Source organism: Mastigoproctus giganteus, chromosome 11 (assembly GCF_048544385.1).
Source record: "Mastigoproctus giganteus isolate SK-2022 chromosome 11, ASM4854438v1, whole genome shotgun sequence".
Taxonomy (NCBI): Eukaryota; Metazoa; Arthropoda; class Arachnida; order Uropygi; family Thelyphonidae; genus Mastigoproctus; species Mastigoproctus giganteus.
In genome coordinates this window covers 110,281,689-110,308,331 of record NC_143585.1, presented here as the reverse complement: position 1 = coordinate 110,308,331, position 26,643 = coordinate 110,281,689, and the positions used below count along the sequence as shown (strand labels likewise).

At 38.6% G+C, this 26,643-nt stretch overlaps 1 protein-coding gene across 1 annotated transcript in view; it reads left to right on the top strand.

The window, feature by feature from the left end:
• The first annotated feature begins 984 nt into the window (after window positions 1-984).
• Window positions 985-26,643, top strand: part of LOC150078345 (rhotekin-2-like) — a 322,298-nt gene continuing 296,639 nt past the window's right edge. The window contains exon 1 of the mRNA XM_090385333.1: window positions 985-1,209. Within this exon, the coding sequence (XP_090241459.1) occupies window positions 1,069-1,209 (141 nt within the window). The 5' untranslated portion in view covers window positions 985-1,068. The remainder of the gene's footprint in view (window positions 1,210-26,643) is intronic.

Below are 26,643 nucleotides of genomic sequence, written 5' to 3'. Positions count from 1 at the left end.
AAGAAAGTGTACTGTACTACAAGTACGAACCCCAGATAGTACTAGAGATCCGAACCGACAAGCTGTACTGGGACCGCGCCATAATAACAGATAAAATCATCCCGCACAACAGACCGGACATAACCCTTCTGGACAGAAAGGACATAACCCTTCTGGATAAAAAAATTTACCTACCTGATTGACATACCGGTGTCGAACATTAGCAATGTCCAGAAAACCCATGAGGAAAAAATTAGGAAGTACACGAACCTGAGATAAGAGATCAAGGAGATGTGGCATATGCAAGAAGTATCAACCATCCCAATCATCGCGTCACCACGGTTTGGTACCAAAGACTGTACACAGCAGCCTAGCAGCAATAGGTTTCCTAGAGAACACCTACAAAGTACTCCAGAAAGTCGCAATCCTGAACACCTGTAGGATAGTCAGAGATTTCCTCGACCAGCAGTAACACCAGACATTACAACCACCCTTTGTACTTGGTAGCAGTACCCGTGACGGAGTGGAATCCCCCAATCAGGGAGAAATAATATAAGAGGAACAACAATAATAATAATAATTAGTTCCCCTGTCGGAGGTAATAGTGACGGACTGTGAACTGTCCTTAAATAGTAGGTATGGAAGTGGATCTGATTCGTCAATCGGATTTTATTCGGACTTGATTGGTTGTTCCGGAACATCACGTCTCTAAAGTTTCACTTTATCGCGGTACAATTCGAATTTAAAGATTTAGGACAGAAATTGTTTTGAAAGGCTCCCTTTGCCACCAGGGGCAGTTTATAGTTTTTTCCTCATTGCTGTGTAAGTGTCACGGAGTATATGTTTAGGTCATTGCCTTAATTGAGTGTGCTGGGAAGTTTGGGTAAGTAGAAAAAGAAAAAAAAAAAAAAAAAGTAGGGAGGACTGGGCAAAATCAAATCTTGCAAACTGTTTCCAGAAATATGCAATTCGTTCACTGCGTTATAAAACAAAAAACTGCTTTTTTGTGACTTGTGGACAGTTAGTATGAAATAGTTGTGATACCCAAAGAAATCCTGGTTTTATCCATTTGAGAAACTAACGGAAATCATGGCTCCTACCCTTCGGCTAAAGAGGCGGGCCGTTCAAATGCCATCAACTTTTCAGAATAACTTTGATTACCTGAAATTTCTTAGTGAAAGCAAGAAACGGAAGTTATGCAGAGTAACGGCTAGGAAGTCTTCGAAGAAGGTGAGTACCACTATTTGGGAGATTGTGTATATTTCTGTATTGACAAACGTAAATTGTATGCACAATATTTATATTGCATATACAGTTTAGAATCCATTTGTCTCGATTTTTTTTGTAGTCAAGCTGGACACTTAAATTTAATTTTTTTTTTCATTATATCATGGAACCCGTCATAAACTGGTATCACACACAGGGTTATCCAATTAAAGTACAATATAATTGAAGCGCTACACAGTTTGAACAATCTAATTAAAGTTCAACCCAAGTTAAAAAATTACAAAATTTTCATTAAAAATGAATGCAAAATTTAATCAAAATTTACAGAATGTTCTGGAGGTGTCCCCTTTACTCTTGTAGGTATATATCCACTGTTTTTTGCATGCATGCCACTGATAAAAATATTCTGGGTTGGCACAAGCCCATTTGGATATTTTTATCTGAATGTCTGTTTGCATTGCAGAAATGGTCTGGATGCAAGGTGCCAAAACAAATATTGGTAAAAATGCAGATAAGCATATGATGGATGACTAAGAGTGAAACTGTGTGACTTACCTTTGGCGAAGGTGAGGAGTAGCACCAAGAGTGACTGGTACAAACAAACCACATGCCGTTTCTATAAGCTGTAATCAGAGGAAGTGGATGGCCAGACATTTTAACATTTTTTTTTTTAGTCTTCCCCAAAATCTGCTTTTGTGTGCAGCCCCCACACCCCAGCAACTATAAACATTTTTAGGTTTCTTTTTTTTTTTTCATATATGTGAGTTTTACACTGAGCTTTCTTCTTCTGTTCGATAAGGCCTATCACGTTTCCTCTTCTCTGGTCTGATCTTTCTACAGTATTCGCTGAACCCCAGGGGCTCACATCTGGTGAGGGCTTGGCACACCCAGGGTCCTGAGCTGGATATCATCATTTTTCTCTTTCTTGGTGACTCCTTTACTCTCTCTCTCTCTCTCTCTCTCTCTCTCTCTCTCTCTCTCTCTCTCTCTCTCTCTCTCTCTCTCTCTCTCTCTCTCTCAGGGTAACTTGGAAATTTTTTTTTGGCTGCTGCAGCATAAGCCTCAGGCTTCCTTGTACCATATGGCTAATAATAATAATAATAACAGTGATGCCATACACTAAAGCAAGCTATAATTATAGAAAATTGATGGGCAGAACATAATGTGGCCATTTTGTCACCAGAAAGGCGGTCACCTTTTTTTTGTTCTGGGGGACCCCCTTCTTTTGTGCCCGAATGGGCACAAAAGACAGTTTCACAAGCATTAACTAGATGATTTCACAACCGTTAACAATCAGAATTGGTCATGCATGTCAACAGAAATGCTTTTTTTTTTTTTTTGGTTCTGGAGGCAGCTGTCCCCACTCCCCTGCTAATATAAAGAGAACCTAATACTAACAACTCATATAATTAACACAAAAAACATCAAATCGTTAAGAAACAACTTAAAAACAAAAAAATCAACTAATCAGCCCTTGCATGCCGGCTTTCTTTCATTTCATCGAACATCTTCAATAAAAACACCTGTATTCCGAAGCTATTAAATTCGCACTGATACACCATGAACAATATACTGAATGTATGAAGAGTGATGTAGAGTAAGCACCTCTTCCTCCTCGACAACACAAAAACAGAAAACCGTGTAGTTGCACATTTAGTCGTCCATCGTATGCTGAACAGCATTTTAGCCAAAAGATGTTCTAGAAAGCTTGATGTCATGCAACTGCACTGTTGTGATAATTACATTCCCACACCATTGATCGGCCTCCGTAGCTGAGTGGTCAGGAGCGGGAGTGCAGTAGCACACGCTCTTTAAGTAGACCGTGGTTCAAGCCCCTGACTGCTGAATACGGTCGATCTGGTTCAAGTGGTTCAAGCCCCTGACTGCTGAATACGGTCGATCTGCCAACCCGAACTGGACCAGCGTGGCAGATTATTGACCGTTTCCCTCAGCATGAATTGTTGAGGAGGCTTCCATCCTGCAGTGAGTTGATAATGGCTGCACTTTACTTTACTTTACTTTTACCATTGATCAATGGGTTGCTTGATAAATGGATGGAACCCACTGGTCAGCTGTTATATAAACATTATAGACCACATTAGATACAAAATCAAATGCAGTTTATAAACATTATAGACCACATTTGATTTTAACATGTACACTATTGGTAGTGCTCATTTTTGTTTATTTACATATTTAGCATTAGCAAAGGCACATGATGCAAGAAAGCAAGATTACATAGCATCAGCCAAAAAAAAAACCAAAAAAAAAACCCTTATTTCACCCATCCACTCGCTCCAGATGTTTGTAAAGTTCTGCCTTGAATCTATTTAAGCTATTGACTTCTACAACGACAGATGGAAGTTTGTTCCAGCAATCAACCACTCGCTGGTTAAAGGCAAACTTCTGCACATCTGTCGTACAACTGTCTTTCCTCAATTTGAATTTATGCCCTCTCATGAGCAAGAGGACGAATCCCATCAACATTGAGCATGCTCAAACCATTCAAGGCTTTATACACCTCAATCAGATCACCTCGCAGGTGCCTAGTCTCCAGACACTGTAATTTGCAAAACTTAAACCTTTCTTCGTAAGAGCAACCATTTGTTCCATTCACTAATCTTGTTGCCCTTCTTTGTACTCGTTCCAACAGCTCTACATCCTTCTTAAAATGAGGCCTCCAGACCTGTATACAGTACTCAAGGCCTGACCATTGCCTTATACAAGGGGATAATCACCTTCTTATCCCTGCTAGAAAAATTCCTGTATATCATTGACAAGACACCATGAGCTACTCTTGCAGATCGTCTGCACTGCTCAGAAAACTTCATATCTGCCTGCACAATTACCCCCAGGTTCTTTTCATTCTCTACCACTGTCAGTGTAGTACCACAGAGTTGATACGTTACTCTGAGGTTACTGCTTCCCATATGTACATTTGTAAATGTTAAACTTCATTTGCCATATCTCAGCCCATCTGCCCAACTTTTCTAGATCCTGTCGCAGCAGCATGCTGTCATTAGTGTCTTTAACAATCCTGCCAACCTTCGTACCGTCTGCAAACTTGGACATTAAGCCTGATATACCATCATCAATATCATTTATAAATACAGAAAACAACAATGGACCCAACACTGAGGGACTCCAGTAATAACATTAGTCCACGATGCGCAGTGTCCATTGATTACCACTCTGTCTTCTCCTACTCATCCATCCCTTTATCCATAGCAGCAATTTGCCTCCAATGCCACACTGCTCCAATTTGTGCAGCAGTCTTCCTTGTGCAACAGTATCAAAGGCCTTTCTAAGATCCAAATATATGATATCAAAGTTATTCTTTGCATCCAGTTCCTTTGTGACTACATCATCGTATCCAATCAAATTGGTCAGACAAGACTTCCCCTTAACAAACCTATTCTATGTCCGAGCTATAACTGAAGTCTTGTCTAGATGATCCTGCAGTACTACTTTAACCAGTACCTACATTAATTTCCCTGGAACAGAAGTTAAACTAAGTGGTCTGTAATTACCTGTCTCTCTCTTTGATCCTCCTCCTTTGTGGATTGGGGTCACATTTGCACATCTCCAAGCCATGGATACCTCCCCTGAGTCCCGGGAAGCTCTCATAATTATGGCTAAGGGTTTTCTTACTTCCTTTGTCACCTCCTTTTAATATAACTGGATAGATTCCATCCACCCAGGTGCCTTTCTTATGTTTATCTTCAAGAATATCTCCTCCACTTTACTTTCAGTTATTACAAGATTATCTAGCTTACGCCAGAGTTTAATACACCTCTGGCATTCCCCTCCCCGAATAACTCTTCATGTGTGAATGTAGATGCAAAATATTCATTTAGTTTGTTAGCTACCTGAGCAGGATCATCAACAGTTGAATCATTGGTATCAAGTGGACCAATCTGATTCATCCCCTTCCTTCTAGAGTTTACATAAGTAAAGAACTCTTTGTTGTTTTTCTTTGCATCCTTTGCCAAAGATTTCTCGTAATCTGCTTTCGCCTGCCTAACCTTCTTTATGACTTGGTTAGAGACCAGCTTATATCTATCATAGGCTTCTGTGTCACCTGTCATTTTATATGTATCCCATACATTTTTCTTCTCTTTCACATGTCTGATTGGTTTATCTGACCTCCATTTAGGCCTAAATCTTGAACAATATTTCTTAGTTGGTATGAAAAGTCTAGAAGCTTACAAGATTAATTATTTGAATGCTTCCCCATTTTGAATTTGCTGTTGGTAACATCTTCAGTTGGTTCCACCGTATAGAATTTAATTACTGTCTCAAACCACCATAGTCACCTTTACGAAAGCAAAAACCGCTCCCTTTACCCTCGATGGTAGTTATCTCTTTGAGTAAATCCCACTTTAGCACACTGTGATCATTGCCACCTAGTGTTTCCTTTATCTGCAGATTCTTAATGCATGAAGAATCACTACTGATAATCAGTAGTGATTCTTTATTTATTTAAACTTTGTGTGCACATGAACAAACATACATGCATACCCAACAAGCTATCCTCCAACAGATATTAGAATGCCTAACCCATGGGAATAATTCCAAGGATCAGATGGCCAGTATGTAGAAGTAAGACATAAGGCATGCCCACTCAGTGGGACATTGAAGGTGAGAAAGGGTCGTATATATCTTCACAATCAGTACAAAATGCACTAGTGTGCAAGTAGAGAACTAGCAAGAGCTAGTTCTCATTTGGGGGAAGGCATGAATCCTGCCTTCATACACCAAAACTTCTTGAAAGTATGTCTCAGTTATTGATGTCATTAAAGCCCACATAGGTTTACTCTATTAAAAACTTTTTATTTTTTTATTTTTAACTGAGTTTTTCCCTGTAGTATTCCAATTAGTGTTGCCAATTTTACATTTCAGAGAAACCAAACAGAGATCAGTTTCATTTTTCTAAATCTGATTTTGTGTATTCACATCAATTACTTCAAAGTAGATGTTTTTAAAATTTAAAACAATATAATTTTCAACTACTAGTTATTATATTTTAAAGTGGATTAGATTGTTTTTAGCCAATGCAGGTTGCCTAAACCTGTTGTTGACATGTTTAGAAATATCTGAAAGAATATATTATGCAAATAAGTTATTACAATTTCAGCAGTAACTTCTAAAGTGCATTTTGAAAAATATGGTGGAAATTTAGTTATCTGAATACATCTGAAATTTATATATCTATTTTTTGCCTTTATTTTTCCCCCTAATATCTCTCAAAGAAATTGAGATTTTAATATTTATGTGTAAGTAACAAAACAATGACATGGAATATACAAAAATTATGATTCCACTTACATTGTGATTAAGACAAAAAGGAGTAAATCTTGTCCTTGTCATTTCAGTATAATGTTAGGCACTTCCATATGATGCTTGAACACTTTACAGTGGGCAAAAAGGTCCAGAATCATTACTACACGAATCACTGTAAATAAAACTTTATGCGCAGGAATTTTGTAGATATTTTATTCTGAAGTTTTTGCACCTTTTTCTTTAAATTTTTATTTTTATAGTCCTTTGATTTAATTTTCCATAAACAGAGGTTTTTATATACAGTTCATTAAACTGTAATAACAAATGTTTTGGATTTTTTTAACTACTTTGCATAAAATTCTTGTAGAGGCAAAGTATGAACTGCATGCCAGCTGTAGTTTATTTTCATAACAGTCCAGTTTATCACTTTTAATCCGAATTCAGACAGAACCTTGAAATAAAGAGGAACATAATGAATATATACCACAAAAGTCAACAGCAAGTGAACATTTAACACCCTTCAGATTGCTATTAAAAGTGCCAAAGCAAAGAATTGAATGCTAGCCAATCAATGTTTAAAAAATATACATTATTTTTCAGCAAAAAAAAAAAAAAAAAAAAGCAAAATTAACAGAAAAACATTGGCAATTATTTTAAAGCTGCATTAGCATGTGTAGTACATAATGTTTAAATCACAAATGCAAATTACTGCAATTTTTTCCTTCTTTATTATTATTATTATTATTATTAGCCATATGGTGCAAGGAAGCCTGAGGTTTATGCTGCACCAGACAAAATAAATTCCTGAGTTATCCTGTGAGAGAGAGAGAGAGAGAGAGAGAGAGAGAGAGAGAGAGAGACAGACAGACAGACAGACAGACAGACAGACAAACAAAAATAGAAGGGAAACACCAAGAAAGAGAAGAATGATGATATCCAGCTCAGGACCCTGGGTGTGCCAAGCCCATACTCACCAGATGTGAGCCCCTGTTCCTCTTATACTACAGATTAAAGTGCATTTTAAATCAATTATGAAATACCCTCGATCTTACGTGTTTTTTTTTGATAACTAGGATTTTGATATGCTTCTCATACCTAGAACTGTGTTGGTCTGTTTTCGTTTGCTCTGTTAATGTTGCCTAAAGCTGTATTAAAAAATGATAAATATTTGTATTCATAGTTATTTTTGTTACTTATGCTATACATATATATAATATATCAAGGAGAACAAAGATTGATCTATTCAAAATGCCAAAATAATAAACAACAGTTACATTTTTGATATGAATTTTTTATTGGCTGAAATTATTCTTAAAAACCAGTCTTATTCTGTATTCTGGGAATCTTACAGACTACATATATGTAATATACTGACTACTTTCTAAATAGAAGGGAAATTCCTGCTTGCAGCAGTAATGTAGTAGTAGTAGTAGTAGTAGTGGCACTTGATGCAAGAAAGCAAGTGTAGGAGCTTATGCAGCATCAGCCAAAAAAAAAAAAAAAAAAAAAATCACACCATACCCTCCAATTGCCTGTCCAGTTCCTCCTTAAATTTATTTAACCTATCAACTTCCACAACGACAGATGGAAGTTTGTTCCAGCAATTAACCACCCGCTGGCTAAAGGCAAATTTCCGCACATCTATTCTACATCTATCCTTTCTTAATTTGAACTTATGTCCCCGTAGGTTCGTATTCTGAACAAGTGGGAGGATCCCATCAGAATTCAGCGTGCTCAACCCATTCAAGGCCTTATAGACCTCAATCAGATCACCGCGCAGGTGCCTAGTCTCCAGCCACTGCAATTTGCAGAACTTAAGCCTCTCTTGGTAAGAGGATCCCTTCATTCCCCTCACCAATCGTGTTGCTCTTCTCTGTACACGCTCAAGCAAATCTACATCCTTCCTAAAATGAGGCCTCCAGACCTGTACGCAGTACTCAAGGCGTGGCCTGACCATTGCCTTATACAGAGGGACAATCACCTCCTTTTCCCTGCTAGCAAAATTCCTATATATCATTGACAAAACCCCATGACCTGCCCTAGCAGCCTGTCTACATTGCTCAGAAAACTTCATATCTGACTGCACAATTACTCCCAGGTCTTTTTCATTTTCTACCACCTTAAGTGTAGTACCACACAGTTGGTACGTTTCTCTGGAGTTACTTCTACCCATATGCAGTACTTTGCATTTGTCAAGGTTAAACTTCAGTTGCCACTTCTTAGCCCATCTGCCCAAATTATCTAGATCCTGTTGCAGTAGCACACTGCCATTACTGTCATTAACAACCCTGCCAACCTTCGTGTCATCTGCAAACTTCGACATTAAGCCTGATATACCTTCATCAATATCATTGATAAATATACAAAACAACAGTGGACCCAACACCGAACCCTGTGGGACTCCACTAATAACATTAGTCCACGAAGAGCAGCACCCATTGATTACCACCCTCTGTCTTCTCCCACTTAACCATCCTTTTATCCATTGTAGCAACTTACCCTTAGTACCATTCTGCTCCAATTTGTACAGTAGTCTTCCATGCGCAACAGTGTCAAAGGCTTTCCTGAAATCCAAGTATATGATATCAAAATTATTTTTTGCATCCAGTTCCTTTGTGACCACATCATAATAACCAATCAAATTTGTCAGACAAGACTTTCCCTTAACAAACCCATGCTGTGTCTGAATTATTGCTGCAGTCTTGTCTAGATGATCCTGCAATGCATCTTTAACCAGTGACTCCATTATTTTACCCGGAACAGAAGTTAAACTAACTGGTCTGTAATTATTCGTGTCACCCTTCGAACCTCCTTTGTGAATTGGGGATACATTTGCACATCTCCAGTCCGTGGGAACCTCCCCTGAATCCAAGGATGCTCTCATAATTATGGCTAAGGGTTTGCTTAGTTGCTTTGCCGCCTCCTTTAATATAACTGGATAGATCCCATCCGCCCCAGGTGCCTTTCTTATGTTTAACTTCAACAATTTCTCCTCCACTTTGCTCTCAGTTATTACAAAATCATTAAGCACACTGCTACAATTTGATAACCTTCTTCCATTTTCAAACTGTAATGATTCCTCACGTGTGAATGTAGATGCAAAATACTCATTCAGTTTGTTTGCTATCTGAGCAGGATCATCAACAGTCGAACCATCGATGTCAAGTGGACCAATCATATTCAGCCCCTTCCTTTTAGAGTTTATATAAGTAAAGAAATCCTTGCTGTTTTTCTTAGCATCTTTTGCCAAAGATTTCTCGTAATCCGCCTTTGCCTGCCGAACCTCCTTTGTGACCTGATTACAGACTAGCTTATATCTGCTACAGGCTTCTGCGTCGCCTGATAATTTATATGCATCCCATGCATTTTTCTTCTCTGTCACGAGTCTCATTAGTTCATTTGATAACCATTTAGGCCTAAACCTTGAACAATATTTCTTCATCGGTATGAAAAGTCTAGTAGCTTCCACGATTAATTCCTTGAATGCTTCCCACTTAGAATTTACTGTTTGTAACATCGTCAGTCGATCCCACTGTACAGAATTTAAAAACTGTCTGAGACCACTGTACTCCCCTTTACGGAAGCAAAAACCCTTTCCTTTACCCCTGACGGTAGTTACCTCTTTGAGTAAATCCCACTTCAGCACACTGTGATCACTGCCACCTAGTGGTTCCTTTATCTACAAATTCTTAATACACGAATGATCACTGCTGATAACCAGATCAAGAGTATTACTTTCTCTGGTTGCCTCTCGAACATGCTGCTGCAGAAAACAATCATCCAATAAATCCACAAAAGTCTGACTAGTGTGTGAGTGACCAACCCACAAGTTCCAGTCAATATCTGGGAAGTTAAAATCCCCCATTATAAGACATTCTGATTTACTGGCCCACTCTATTTCTCTGTACAATTGTTCATTGTACTCATTCGAGTCATTAGGCCTATAACACACTCCTACTCTTATTTTTGCTTTTGCAGTGCTTATGTCACACCAAACTGACTCAACAGTGCACTGTCCATCTATATCAACTGGATGCACTTCTTTTGATTTTATGTTTTTCTTAATTAACAGCATAACACCTCCTCCCTTTCTGTCCTGTCTATCCTTTCTGTACACATTGTACTCCCCAAATTCCAGTTCTGCATTCCTTATATCTTTGTGACACCACGTCTCTGCTATCCCAACAATATCTGCCTTTGATGTCTTGACCAACACTTCAAATTCATCAAATTTATTTACTATACTTCTAGCATTGGTATATATGCAAGCATACATGCTCCTATGCCTATTCCTTGTTACCCTAACACATCCCATATACCCAACTATTCCAGGATGACTGCCATCCGTCCCTGAAACCCTCAACACCCCTCGCTCCAGGTCGCTTCTTATTCTAATAGAAGTTGTGCAAGAATCACCTTCACCTCTGCCTGCGGTTACTGTTAAACTATTAGTCTTTGTATCCCCCCAAGCTAGCAGTTTTCCGACCCACCTAACACTGCCTCGATAGCATCAGCAAATATTCTTGCACCCTTTCTATTTAAGTGTATCCCATCCCTGTAGAAGCAATCTCTCCTGTTAACAAGTACAGTCCAGGCCGAAAAAAATTCTACCCCTTGAGCCTTGCACAATCTTTCCAGGGCCGAATTGATCGACTAGGCTCTCATCATATACTCCCTCCTATCGTGTCTGAGCAGAATTGCAGACACTTTTAAATTCAACCCTAATTCTCGGCTTTTTTTCAACAGTGACCTGTACTTGTTGAGTAATTCTGCCGGTCTCCTACTCTTAATATCATTAGTGCCAACGTGTACAACTATATCACCTTTTGTGCCCTTGAAAGATGATATCTGCTCTACAACGTCATCAACCTTTGCCCCTGGCAGACATACCCTGGTCCTGTTCCACCTGTCCTTTTTACATAGCATGTTCCCCGTTTCCCTGACAATAGAGTCACCAACAACTAATAGTTCCTGTGGGACCAGCGCATTCTGCCTTGGGGGTGCACCAGGTTCAAGCTGACGGTATAAACTGGACATTTCAGTTGAAAATTGGACTGTCTGGCCAAAAGCCAGATGGCTGCCAACTATAATCCCAATACATGTTGGAGAAGAATGTGTGTATACAGGGTTCTACAAATTTACCAAGAATTTGGTAGTTATCTATGTAAAGATTTAAGAGAAAGCTTTATTAGACACAAGTGATTTTGAGATAATTGAGAAGACAGTGAAAATGAAATTATTGAAGCTAAAAGTAAATAAGGCACCTGGGGGGGCTAACAGAATTTACCCAATAACATTCAGGGGTAGTCCTTAAAGATTGTAGATATGCAAATATCTCTCCTATTTATAAAGGGGGATCAAGGGGAAAAGTAACTGTAGACCTATGGGTATGGCTTCTGCTCCAGGGGAAAAAATGGAGTCAGCAGTCAAAGAAATAATGTAGGATCATCTTGACAGAAATGCAGTTACACAGCAATTGCAACATGGATTTGTTAAGGGGAGCAATTTCATTAGCTACTGTGTCAGTAACAAAGGAGCTGGAATTTTGACACAAAATTCAAGGAAGAATTGAATACTTTGTTAGAGGGATGTACAGATGAAATTTTTTTCTTTTTTTGGCTGATGCTGGATAAGCTTTCTTCCTTGCATCATTTTCTACTAGTAATACTAAATTAGGAGCTGGGAGGAGGTTGAGGAATGTAACATATATGCAGGATGATTGGCAAATTCATGTCTTAACTTAGAGCTTATTCCCGACATCATTTCTAGTGAAAAAGTCATATAAACATTGATCCAGTATGCAGTGTTCATGGAATTATTGTTACCTGACTGTTAAAAAGAAGATGTGAGCAAATTGTTACATTTATTTTTATTAAGTGACTCTCAAAGGTTATGGAGTTGTGGGTGTTTGAAGTAAAGAATGATTTGAATAAATAATTTTTGATAATTTATTTACAATACATGTTAATGTATGTGTGTTGTTGTTGTCAACAAAAGTGTACTGTATTTCTATCATTCTTTTTCCAGTTAATTGTCAGCAGTTTATTCCAGACTTCAAAGTCTGAGAACTTTATTTGTGAAAATGAACAAAACGGTGTACCAGAAAAAAAAAATGCAAATGCAAAATGTATTGATCCACCAAATTTTGAATGGTAAATGTTGAATGAAGGACAATATCCATGAACTGATGCAAACTGCACACTTAATTCACAACTGAGTCAGGATGTTTACCTGTGCTGAGGGGTACTGTTAAGAATTGGACCTTTGTTTCTGCGACATTTTTTGCTGGAAATGACCTCAGGAATAAACTCAGAAAGTTGAGAAAAAATCATGAATCGAACTGGGTGATGTTAAGTATTGTGAATGGGGTTTTGCTTACTGGGTGGAGGCAGTGGACGGCAAATGATGGTGTTACTGATTCCCAATCAAAAGGCAGTCATTTGTCAGTGACGTTGCTTTTGAAAGGATTTGTTCAGACCATGGGGCAGATTTTTTTTTTTTTTAATTTTTTTTGTTTATAATTTATTCTCTTTAATTTTCATGCTGAAACAAGTGGATTGCTTATGGCAATATTTTTATTTTCTTCATGATTTTCATATAGTTTTTCTTTCTTTCTTTCTTTCTTTATAAATCATACATTTTATGACTAGGCAAACTTCAAAAGTAATTTGTATGAATTTCACCCCAGAATATTTGATTAAACTGAGACTATTTTTTTTTTATGACTGACATTCAGAAAAGGCAGATATTAATTCCCTGCTCCAGTGTTGGCCTTTATCTCTGATGCTCATTGCAGTGATTACTGGATTATGTCATGATCTCTGATGCCCATTTCCAGGGTTAATGGGATTATAACTAATCTTCAATGTCCACTGTCACAGGCAATTGGTGCACTGCTTGAATCCTTTTCTATGTGTAGGTGTTTTTGTAATTTTTGTCTCTGTGCAATTGAGTTTATTTTGTTTAATAATTTAGTGGATTGTGAATGTTCTTTGTTGGGAATCATGAATTTCTTATGCCATATGGTTTTAATTTCAAAGGACAACCGAAGCATAAATAAAAAAATCATCAAGAAGTGCATGATGATGCAGAAAAGTGTATGTCCACCAACCTTACTAGCTGAACAAGCTTTTTTTTTTTTTTGCATTGCCCAAGTTGCAAGAGAAAGAGTCAGTTATGAAAAATTAGTCATTTTAAAGGAGCAAAAATATCTACCATGAAAATAGTATGTTCATTTTATTCATTTGTCGATTGGCGGACCCCAGAGTTTCCCCCCATTAGCTGCAGTTTAACATCATGTGGAGATAGCAGAAAAAAAAGTAAAAAGTAAAGTGCAGCTATTATCAACCCACTGCAGGATGGAAGCCTCCTCAACAATTCATGCTGAGGGAATATAATCTGCCACGCTGGTCCAGTGCGGGTTGGCAGATCGACCGTATTCAGCAGTCAGGGGCTCGAACCCCGGTCTACTCAAAGAGCGTGTGCTACTGTACTCCCGCTCCTGCCCACTCGGCTACGGAGTGGAGATAGCAGAGTAACTATGTAACTACACAAAATTATCTACAGAAAAATCAATAATATCTGTAGTTCTATATACAGTTTCTAATAGGTTAACACTCATAAAATACAAGAAAGATCATCTTAAGTAACAACTTAACTAGCCAGATGGACAGTAGAATGGCTAAAATATATTTAAATACATCTTCAGGTCAAACACACAAGGTAGAGCAAGAAGTTAAAAATAGAGTATATTACTCAAATCTCAATAACAACTTTATCACAACACTCTGTGTGATTAGACATCAGAACATCAAAGCTAATTAAACATAACTGTCAAATACATTATCAAAACATATACAGCACAATTAATTAGTTTACACTATGCATATACCACACTCAAACCTTACACAAAAGGCATAAGGCTACAGTAATAATAACAGTGACATTACCAGCAGAATAAGTTACTAAACCAAAGAATGATTGACCTTAGGATTAAGTGACAGCAGAGGAACTACATCAACGTCCAACTAATATCCAGAAATTTAAAATTGAATCTTCACAGTCGACTTGCAACTTCTAGAAGTGAAAGTTCACAAATAAAAGACTCAATTATGTCTTACAGAATGAAAGTTCATAAGAAAGCAGACATTAATGATTACACATATTTGACACTTAATCCAGTCAGGGCATAAGCTAGACCAAACAAACAATATATACAGTATACACTATACAAATATACATTAAGTTCAGCTCTCAGGGACCAATAACAATTACAAATACACCACATTCCTCTGGCTTCCAACAAGGTGAAAGTTCACAAGCACGAGTTTCCCAAGCAGTAAGTTAAGACCAAAATGAACAACAACAACAATACAATATTTACACTATAAAAAATTACATAATTTATAACAGATATGGTAGAATATTTGCAATATTCCAACAATTATCAATTGTACAACAGACTTTCTTGTGATTTCCAGACTAGATGAAAGTTCATAAGCCAAGCACCTGTAGCTTCCAAACAAGGTGAAAGTTCACAAGCACATCATTTCCATAATAACAATCTGTTCTACTGAGAGCAAAAGTGCATACCGGATCAAAGTGCACAGTGTAAACAGGACAAAAGACGCTATCTACTAGATTCTGAGCTGAGAAACACGAGCAGTAAGTGTATCATGAAGATTCATGTTGGGAACAACTTGTGTTATCAGAGTTCAGTATAATCGTGGAGTTCTCATTCAATTAAGGATTGATGCAGAAACTCTCTTCTTTTGAAAGCTCTGCCGGCAAATGAGTTTATGATGATAAAAACATTTTCTGATTTCACCAAGGCCCTTTTCACAGCCGTGGAAAAGTTTGGAACTGATGACTCCAGTTCAGTCCTAAGATCACAATAAGATGGACAATCAAAGAGAATGTGGTCAGCAGATTCAACAGCTCCACAAAGACAGAGGAGTGTCAGAGAGACCTTATTTAAACTACCATGTTCTGTTAGAAGAAACATTCCATACAGTCTCGGTGACATCCAGAGTAGATCCTTTTTGAGAAACTCTTTCACCTCAGGAAAAAATTCTCTTGTTACAGAGCTGACCGAAGAAGAAGAAGACCAGTCGTGTTGCCACAAGGAGACAAAATGAGTACGCAGTCTCTTCTTTTCACCATTTAAACTTTCCTCTAGGTTTAACTGAACACCACCAAAGGATAGAGGGATATTCCTTCTCAAATGAAAAAGAAGGTATCTGTATTGTATCTTGTATTGAATTGGGAGTTTGCCAAGTAGGACCTGTAAGGCAGCAGTGGACGTAGTTTTACAAGCCCGTGACATCAAAAGAAGAGCAGATCTTTGAGTCTGCTGCAGTTGATTAATAAACACAACTTTATTAGCACGAAACCCCCAACCTCCAGCACCATAGGAAATAATTGCCAAGAAGATGCAGTTATAGTAGAGATGCAACGTGTGTTCTTTAATTCCCCAATCTCGTTTCGCAATCTGCCTTAGTTTTACCATCAGAAACTTACATTTATCTTTGACATACTTCATATGCGGTAAGGAACTTCAATGGTCATCCAGTAGTATGCTCAAATATTTAACCGTAGAACTATAGTGTATTACCTTTCCATTATATTTGATTGCAGGGGGATGATTAGAACCTTCTATTAGAACCTATTAGAACTTTACAACCTTCCTTTCAGAAGCATCTGGAATGTTTTGGCAGACAAAATCTGAAGTTTATGAGTTAAGGTCCAGTTGGATAATTTCACTGGTACCGAGTTTGCAGTGTCCTCCAGTTGTTTTCTAGAATTTCTGCCTACCAAGATAGGTCGTCAGCATACGCTACCATTCGAACATTACAGAAAGTTTTACTCAGCCATTTATCACAAACGATGTTCCAACACATGGGCCCAAGAATGGACCCCTGTGGGTAGCCTCTGGTAACAACTCCTGAGTAACTCCTGAGAGTACAGAATAAGGGCATAGAAACCTGGACCTCTTGGAACCTCTTGCCACCAAAGCGTGTCAATGCCTTTTATGGTCCTTTGGCAGAAGGTTATTAGTAGAATTTTGAATGATCGTGATAACATTGAACTTGTTTTTTGTTTCCTTTATTTACAATTTCTTATTACACTGGTCTTTTTCCTTCTGTATGAAAATTTGCTCACATCCAACCATTCCCTAAAAATGCAGGCAAATCCCTTCCTTTCAGTTATCGACTCCTTGCATTTACCCTCTACCATATCCAAAGTAATGGAGAGTTTTATCAACTGGCAACTTTTACGCTAACTTGATAACCTTTCATGTTACGATAACCTTTCATGTGATCAACAATTTCTTATACGTATTCCATCAGTATTGATCCACTGGTTATATATTGGCTTATATTACTCATCTTTTTTGTAATTACTCATCTTTGGATAAATTTGATGGAAAAGTTTAGTGAAATTCAAGCAATTGCTCTTGACATTTCAAAGGACTTTGATTGTGTTTGGCATAAAGGTCCTCTAGATGAGCTCCCATCTTATGGATTTTCATAGTTTTACTATGAAAATCCATAAGATGGGAGGTAGCCAGTTTGGCGAAGGTAAAGAAAGCAAACATGAGAATCAAGGAAAACTATACGAAACTCACTGAAACTATGAAACTGCAGTTTCTCCTTGCATTCCCGGTAAACAGACGATTCATGTTATTGGTAGTGGCAGTAGAAGTCGAGAACAATATATTGATTGACAAGAAGGCACGACAGACATACTGATTGGTGTGTGAACACATTAGATGATAATATCATAGCGTTAAGTGATTAATTGATGTTATGATATGCATATATATATAAAGAATCATTCTTTCTTTTCCTATTATTTCCCAACATAACCTTTAAAGTTAGGTAAGGAAACAATAAAACTTTAGAACAGGGTGTGTGCACTTCAGCATAACATAACCTAACCTTTTTTCACTAGCCTGCTTAAATCTATCCCAAATTGGTGGCATAAACTAACCTAACTTTTTTTTAAAAAACTCTCACTCCTTTTGTCCTGTTCTAAAGTTTTACCAATTACCGTAAACCTTTTCCTTTTTTCATAATTAACCTTCAAAACGTACAAAGAAATCAGTAATATGGTTTTTTTAATACTGAAAAACACTCATGAACTCCAATAATCTGCTTTTAATAATGAGAAAAAAACTAATCATTACATCGTCTGTCACACCTACATATCAATCAATATATCCGTTTGCCGTGGTTGTCACTGTTGGCTTTCTTTACCTTAGCCGCTAGTTTCTCTCTCTCTCTGACAGTTCACTGCAGGTGATAGTAAATGATTCTGGCTTTTCAACTGTTGGTTGAGAAGGTCCCCCCCCCCCCCCCCCGCAAGGTTCATTTCTTTCTCCTGCTGTTTTCCACTTAGTGACCTCCTTCCCTTTACTGGAAGTCCTGTTCATTTTGTTGAGAGTATGCTACACCCCACCTTCCAGTTTCAGAAACCTTTCCCCTCACAAACAGCTTCAGTTATTGAATATCCATCAACTAGTTTCTTAAATGCCAATTGATGACATTGTAGAGCAGATATCTTTTAAGGGCAAAAAAAAGGGTGATATTGTACACGTTGACACTAATGAGATTAAGATTAGGAGAACTGTGGACTTACTTAATAAGTAATATTGAAAAAAAGTTGAGAGTTAGGATTAAATTTGAAAGTGTGCAATTCTGCCCAGGCACGATAGGAGAGAGTATATGATGACAGCCTTATCAATCAATTCGGCCCGGAGATATTGTGCAAGGTTCATGGGGTAGAATTTTTCTCAGCGTAGTCTGTGCTTGTTAACAGCAGAGATTGTTTCTGCAGGGATGGGATTACACTTAAATAGAAAGGGTGCAAGAATATTTGCTGATGCAACGAGACAGTGTTAGATGGGTCGTAAAACAGCTAGTTTGGGGTGATTCACAGACTAATAGATTAATAGGAGCCACAGGCAGAGGTGAAAGTGATTCTTGCACTGCTTCTATTGGCATGAGCAGCAGCCTGAAAAGTGAGGTCCTGGGTATTTCAAGGACTGCTGAGAGTCATCATGGAACAAGTAAATACATGGGTTGTGTTAGGGTAACTAAGAGTAAGAACAGGTGCATGTATACTTACTTGTACACCAAAAAGACATGTTGGGGTATTTAACCCCAAGGGCTCACATTTGGTGAGTATGGGCTTGGCACACCTAGGGCCCCGAGCTGGGTATCATCATTCTTCTCTTTCTTGGTGATTCCCTTCTACTTCTGACTTGTTTTTAATCTCTCTCTCTCTCTCTCTCTCTCTCTCTCTCTCTCTCTCTTTGGGTAACTCAAAAATTTATTTTGGCTGGTACAGCATAAGACTCTGGCTTCCTTTCACTATATGGCTAATAATAAAATAGTAATAACATGGTGCCACACAGAGATAAGGAATGCAGAATTAGAAATTGGGGAATATAATGTGTACAGAAAGGATAGAAGGGGTGATGCTGTTAGTTAAGAAACACAAAATCTAAGGAAGTGCATCCAGTTGACATGAGTGAACAGTGCAGTATTGAGTCAGTTTGGTGTGACATGAGCACAGGAAAAGGGAAATTGAGAGTAGGTGTGTATTATTATTATTGCTCTTATATTATTTCTTCCTGATTGGGGGTTTCCACCTTGTGACGGATATTGCTACCAAGTACATAGGGTGGTTGTTGTTATGTTTGGTGTTACTGTTGGTCGAGGAACTCAATGACTATCCTACAGGTGTTCAGGATTGCGACTTTCTGGAGTTCCTTGTAGGTGTTTGCTGGGAGACCTATTGTTGCTAGGTTGTTATGTAGGGTCTTTGTCACCATACCTGTGGGTGACACGATGATCGGGATGGTCGTTACTTGTTGCATATGTCATATCTCTTTGATCTCCTGTCTTAGGTTCGTGTACTTCCTGATTTTTTTCCCCTTGGGTTTTCTGCAGGTTGCTAGTGTTGAGTACTGCAATGTCAATCAGATAGGTAGCCTTTTCCTTCTTGTCCACAAGGGTTATGTCCAGTCTGTTGTGCGGGATTGTCCTATCTGTTATTATGGGGCGGTCCCAGTACAGCTTGTGGGTTGGGGTCTCTAGTATTGCCTGGGGTTCGTGCTTGTAGTACGGTACACTTCCTTCGATCATCTGGTGTTTCCTTGCTAGCTTCTGATGTATTACCCTGGCTACCTGGTCATGTCTATGAGTGTACTCAGTCTGGGTGATCACCTTGCACCCTTTGGTGATGTGTTGGATCGTTTTTGAGCCCAGGTGGCATCTTCGACATGTGTCATTGAACATTCTGGGCTCCTTGGCGATGTATTTTCTATAGTTCCTGGTGTTCATTACCTGGTCTTGGATGGCGAGCATGAATCCTTCAATCTCGGGGAAGAGCGTTCTGCTCGTGAACTATGCATTGGAAGCACTTTTGTCTATGTGATATTGATGGAGATCATTATAGTGTCTTGTCTGCCCATCTTTATAGCTTCGTTTGTACTACCTGGTTGGGGGAGACTCTTCGCTTTGGTTGAGTGGGGTATACCGCTTATTTTCTTTCTCGTGATATCCTTCAGCTCGGTGTTAGTCCAATCTATGACTCCGAAGGAGTATGTTAGCACTGGGACTGCATAGGTGTTTAGGGCTTTAACTGTGTTCCCTCTGTTCAGCTTTGCTATCAGCAGGCGTCTGAGTCTCGGAAGGTATTTTTCGGTCAGGCAGGCGTTAATTTCCTTGTGCAGTAACTGTTGAGCCTGCATCATTCCCAAGTATTTGTAGGCCTCTGCCATGGCTTCGATCTCTTTACCAGCCTGCAACTGGTAGTTTTGGTTGACTAATTTTCCCTGAGAGTAAGTGTGTATTATTATTATCAGTTTGGTGTGACATAAGCACAGGGAAAGGGAAATTGAGAGTAGGTGTATATTATTATTATTTTTATTACTAGCCATATAGTGCAAGGAAGCCTGAGGCTTATGCTACACCAGCTAAAATAAATTTCAGTTACCCTGAGAGAGAGAGAGAGAGAACAGATGGGCTGAGAGGTAGCAAATGAAGTTTAACATTGACAAATGTAAAGTACTACATATGGGAAACAGTAACCCCAGAGCAACGTATCAACTCTGCGGTACTACACTGACAGTGGTGGAGAGTGAAAAGGACCTGGGGGTAATTGTGCAGGCAGATATGAAGTTCTCTGAGCAGTGCAGACGAGCTGCAAGAGTAGCTCATGGTGTCTTGTCAATGATATACAGGAATTTTTCTAGCAGGGATAAGGAGGTGATTATTCCCTTGTATAAGGCAATGGTTAGGCCACATCTTGAGTACTGTATACAGGTCTGGAGGCCTCATTTCAAGAAGGATGTAGAGCTGCTGGAACGGGTACAGAGAAGGGCAACAAGATTAGTGAATGGAACAAAGGGTTGCTCTTACGAAGAAAGGCTTAAGTTTTGCAAATTACAGAGTCTGGAGACTAGGCACCGGCGAGGTGATCTGATAGAGGTGTATAAGGCTTTGAATGGTTTGAGCATGCTCAATGCCAATGGGATTCTTCATCTTGCTCAGAATAATCACCTCAGAGGGCATAAATTCAAATTGAGGAAGGACGGATGTCGGATAGATGTGCGGAAATTTGCCTTTGGCCAGCGGGTGGTTGGTTGGTGGAACCGACTTCCATCACTTGTTGTTGAAGTTGATAGCCTAAACAAATTTAAAGCTCAACTGGACAGGTATTTCGAACGAACGGAGGGGTGAAATGGGAGTGGTGTGTGTGTTTTTTTTTGTTTTTTTTTTTTTTGTTGGCTGATGCTGAATAAGCTTGCTTTCTTGCATTATATGCCTCTACTAATGCTAATGCTAGAGAGAGAGAGTGAAAGAAGTAAAAAGGAATCACTAAGAAAGAGAAGAATGATGATATCCCACTAAGGACTTTGGTTGTATTGGCTTAATGACTCTGATGAGTACAATGAACAGCTGTACAGAGAAATAGTGAGCCAGTAAATCGTATAATGGGGGATTTTAACATCGCGGATATAGACTGAAACTTGTGGGTTGGTCACTTACACACTAGCAAGACTTTTCTGGATTTATTGGATGATTGTTTTCTACAGCAGCATGTTTGACAGCCAACCAGAGGGAGTAATACTCTTGATGTGATTATCAGCAGTGATTCTTCATGCATTAAGAATCAGCAGATAAAGGAACCACTAGGTGGCAGTGATCACAGTGTACTGATGTGGGATTTACTTAAAAATGTAACTACCATCAGAGGTAAAGGGAAGGGTTTTTGCTTTTGTAAAGGTGACTACAGTGGTCTCACAGATTTTTTTAAATTCTATACAGTGGGACCAACTGATGATGTGACCAACAGCAAATTCTAAATGGGAAGCATTGAAGGAATTAATCTTGTAAGCTACTAGGCTTTTTATACCAACAAGAAATCCCATCCAAGGTATTAGGCCTAAATGGATGTCAGATGAACTATTGAGAGTCATGGCAGAGAAGAAAAATGCAGGTGGTGCATATAAGTTATCAGGAGACACAGATGCCTATGGTAGATATAAAATAGCTGTAATCAAGTCACAAAGGAGATCAAGCAAGCAAAGGCAGATTAAAGAAATCTTTGGCAAAGGATGCAAAGAGGAACAGCAAAGACTTCTTTATTTAAGTAAACTCTAAAAGGAAGGGGATGAATCAGATTTGTCCCCTTGACATTGACAGCTTGATTGGTGATGAACCTGCTGAGGTAGCTGACAAACTGAATGAATATTTTGCATCTACATTCACACATGAGAAAGACTGTAGGGAAATGGAGGGCAGAAACTTATCAAACTCTGGCAGAATGCTAAATGATTTGGTAATAATTGAGAGCAAAGTAGCGGAGAAATTTAACTTAAGAAAGCCACCTCGGGTGGATGGGATCTATCCAGTTATATTAAACGAGGTGGCAAAGGATGTAAGCAAACTCTGTGCCATAATTATGAAAGCTTCCTTGGACTCAGCGGAGGTTCCTGTGGACTGGAGATGTGCAGTGTCCCCAATTCACAAAGGGTGATATGAGTAATTACAGACCTGTTAATTTAACTTTGTTCTGGGGAAAATAATGGAGTCACTGGTTAAAGAAGCAATGAGAAAGACAAGAATGCAGCTATAGTTCAGAGACAGCATGAGTTTGTTAAGGGGAAATCCTGTCTGAACAATTTGATTGGATACTACGATGTGTCATAAAGGAAATGAATGCAAAAAATAATTTTGATATCATTTACTTGGATTTTAGAAAAACCTTTGGTACTGTTGCACATGGAGACTACTGTACAAATTGGAGCAGTATAGCATTAAGGGCAAGTTGCTACAATGGATAAAAGGATGATTGAGTGGAATAGGGCAGAGGGTATTATTCAATGGACACTGCTCTTTGTGGACTAATGTTATTAGTGGGGTCCCTCATGGTTCAGTGTAGGGCCCATTGTTGTTATCTGTATTTATCAAAGATATTGATGATGTATTAGGGTTAATGTCTAATTAAGCAGACAATACGAAGGTTAGCAGGGTTGTTAATGACAGTACACTATTGCAGCAGGATCTGAAAAAGTTGAGATGGACTGAGAGGTGGTAACTGAAGTTTAACATTGACAAATGTAAAATACTGCATATGGGTAGCAGTGTTACCCCCAGAGAAATGTACCAACAGAGTGGTACTACACTTAGGATAGTGGAGAATGAAACGAACCTGGGGGTAATTGTGCAGTAAAATATGAAGTTTTTTGGGCAGTGCAGACAGGCTGCAAGAGTAGTTAATGGTGTCTTGTCAATGATATACAGTAATTTTGCTAGGAGGGATAAGGTAGTGATTGTTTCCTTGTATAAGGCAGTGGTCCAGTCACACCTTGAATACTGCATCTGGGGCCTCTGGAGGCCTCATTTTAGGAAGGATGTAGAGCTGGTGGAATGAGTACAGAGAAGGGCAATGAGATTGGTGTATGGAACAAAGGGTTGCTGTTACCAAGAAAGGCTTAAGTTCTGCAAATTGCAGTGTCTGGTGACTAGGTACCTGTGAGGTGATCTAATTGAGGTGTATAATGACTTGAAAAGTTGAAGAATACCAGTTGAAGAATTGCTGAAGAATACCATCAGCATTGAGCAATCTCAATGCTGATGGTATTCTTCCTCTTGCTCAGATTTCTCACCTAAGTGAACATAAATTCAAATTGAGGAAAGACAATTATAGAATAGATGTGTGGAAATTTGCCTTTAGCCAGCAGGTGGTTGATAGTTGGAAGAAACTTCCATCTATTGCAGTGGAGGTCAACTTAATTAAGTGGACCTCCTCTTTGAGCAACTGAATTTTGAGCAAGAGGATTATTCCTCTTGCTCAAAATAATGGCCTGAGAGGGCATAAATGAGGAAAGACAGTCGTAGGATAGATGTGCGGAAGTTTGCCTTTAGCCAGTGTGTGGCTAAAGCAGATTGCTTGAACAAACTCCCACCCGTCGTTGCAGAAGTTGACAGCTTAAATGGATTCAAGCGAGAACTAGACAAACATTTGGAATGGGTAGATGTGTGAAATTAGTTTTTTTTTTTTTTGGCTGATGCTATATAAGCTTGCTTTCTTGCATCATGTGCCTTTACTAATGCTAAGTTCAAGGCAGAACCAGACAAACATTTGGAGTGAATTGGATGGGTGAAATGGGAGGGTTTTTTTTTTTTTTTTTTTTTGTTTGGCTGATTCTAAATAAGCTTGCTTGCATAATATGTCTCTACTAATGCTAGATATAATTCTGCTTTTGGGCAAAGTTAATTTCAATCCTTCTAAAACTCAATCCTGTTCTTCTTTCTCACAAGAAAGAATCTGCTACACCTATGCTTGTTTTCAGTGACACTCAGATTTCTAGTTATGTATCTTTATTAAGATAAGTAATATGAAATCTGACCAAGTTACATATGAATTAACCTGATTCCTAATCTCTCTTGGCATATACGCATCACAAATATTTCTTATTCTAGATCAAAAAGATTATTTTTTCTTTTCTTTTTTTTTTACTCTCAGCATTACTCTTTTTCTGAACAACTGTTCACGCTGTACAAGTCTCAGATCTACCCTGCAATGGAATATTGTTTCGATATCTGGAATGGTGCCCAGAAAACCTCTCCTAAGCTTCTAGACAGCTTGTCTGCACTGCTCTGAAAACTTCATATCTGACTACATTTTAGCCCAGGTCTTTTTCATTCTCTACTACCCTGAGTGCAGTAACATAGTTGGTACAACAGTCCTCCCTTTAATTCTGCCATTAAAGGGAGGACTGTTGGGTTAATTAAAGACCATGAGGTCTCTTACAAAGTCTCTCCACACTTTGCCCTAGAAATTAAGTTTCTGCTTTGTGCCCTTTCTACAGATACTTCCATGGCTGCTTTCTGAATTAGCATTTGTAATTCCCCCACTCTCTTCCAACCCAGTCTGAACATGAGCCACAGCCATTCAGCATCCATTTATCACTTCTGTTTCTGTCCTCTGAAATAACCTTCCTTCATAGGTATTTTCTCAGAATTACAATCTACAGAAATTCAAGTTGAATGTTAACAAGTATATTGTGTTTCTCAGCCTTCAAACTGTGCACAGTACAGGTTACTATAAATTCTAGTACCTTTTATATATTATTTGGATTTCTATTAAACAAAGGATAATTATTTTTTTACAATTAAAATTTTGAGCCATCTCAAAGTATAGTTGTTGTTTTGGTTTTTAGGAGCATTAGCAACTAAGGCCATATTGCTCCGGGCATATGCGGTGGTCATTCCCCGGCCTTTTCGCATCCTCCATATTTGGTGGTCACGGGCTTGAACCCTGGTCTAATCAAGAAGCATGTGCTACGCACAGCTGCTCCTGCCCACCTGGCTACCGAGGCACCTCTCAGTGTAGATGGCAGGATGTTTCAGGTGTGTAGTCGTATGTGGCTTTGGATGTTTAGTATTGCCCAATAAGGAAAAGTTGAATCAAAAATTTTCAGGGTACGTTTTGATGGTTCCTGGAAATTTTTAAGCCAAACTATGATTCCATAGCCCACTAATTCTGCCTTCCAGTTTTTCTTTGTATTAACAAAATTGTATATACAGTAGAATTTTGTTAATACAAACTCGGCTTATACAAAACCTTTGTTTATAGAAACAAAGCAGTACATATTAACCAGATTACAAAATCTGGTTAATATGTACTGCAAATTTTGTTATTATCTTGTGAGAAATAATGTTATGTTGTATGGTTTATACAAAGCTTGGTACAGTTATCCTAATATTTCCCACAACCAGCATGTGTGTAAACACTCAGTTCTGCATTTCCTGAAAGGCAGCACTGACATTTTAATTTACTTTTCCATAAACAAAGCCACAGCATCAGCCAAACAAAAAAAAAAGAAAAGAAAACCATACTTCTCATTTCACCTATCCATTCGCTCCAGACATTTGTCTAGTTCTTTCTTGAATTTATTTAAGCTATCATCTGATACAATAACAGATGGAAGTTTGTTCCAGCAATCATCCACTTGCTGACTAAAAAGAAATTTGTGCACATTACATCAATTCTGCATCTGCCCTTCCTCAGTTTGAATTTATTCCTCCTCAAGTGCGTAATCTGAGCAAGAGGAACCATTCAAAGCCTTAAACACCTCTATCAGATCGCCTTGCAAGTGCCTACTCTCCAAATGCTGCAATTTGCAGAACTGAAGTCTTTCTTGGTAAGAGCACCCCTTCGCTCCCCTTTCCAGTCTCATTGCCTTTCTCTGTACTCATTCCAGCAGCACTACATCCTTCCAAAAATGAGACCTTGAGATCTGTATGCAGTACTCGAGGTGTGGCCTGACCATTGCCTTATCCTTGCTAGCAAAATTCCTGTATATCATTGACAAGACCCCATGAGCTGCTCTGGCAGCTTGTCTGCACTGCTCTGAAAACTTCATATCTGACTACATAATTAGCCCCAGGTCTTTTTCATTCTCCATTACCCCAAGTGCAGTAATATAGTTGGTACATTGCTCTGGGTTACCACTGCTACCACTATGCAGTATCTATCATAGGCTTCTGTGTCACCTGATAATTTATATGCGTCCCATGCATTTTTCTCTCTGCTAAGAGTCTCATTTGTTCATCTGATATCCTTTTAGGCCTA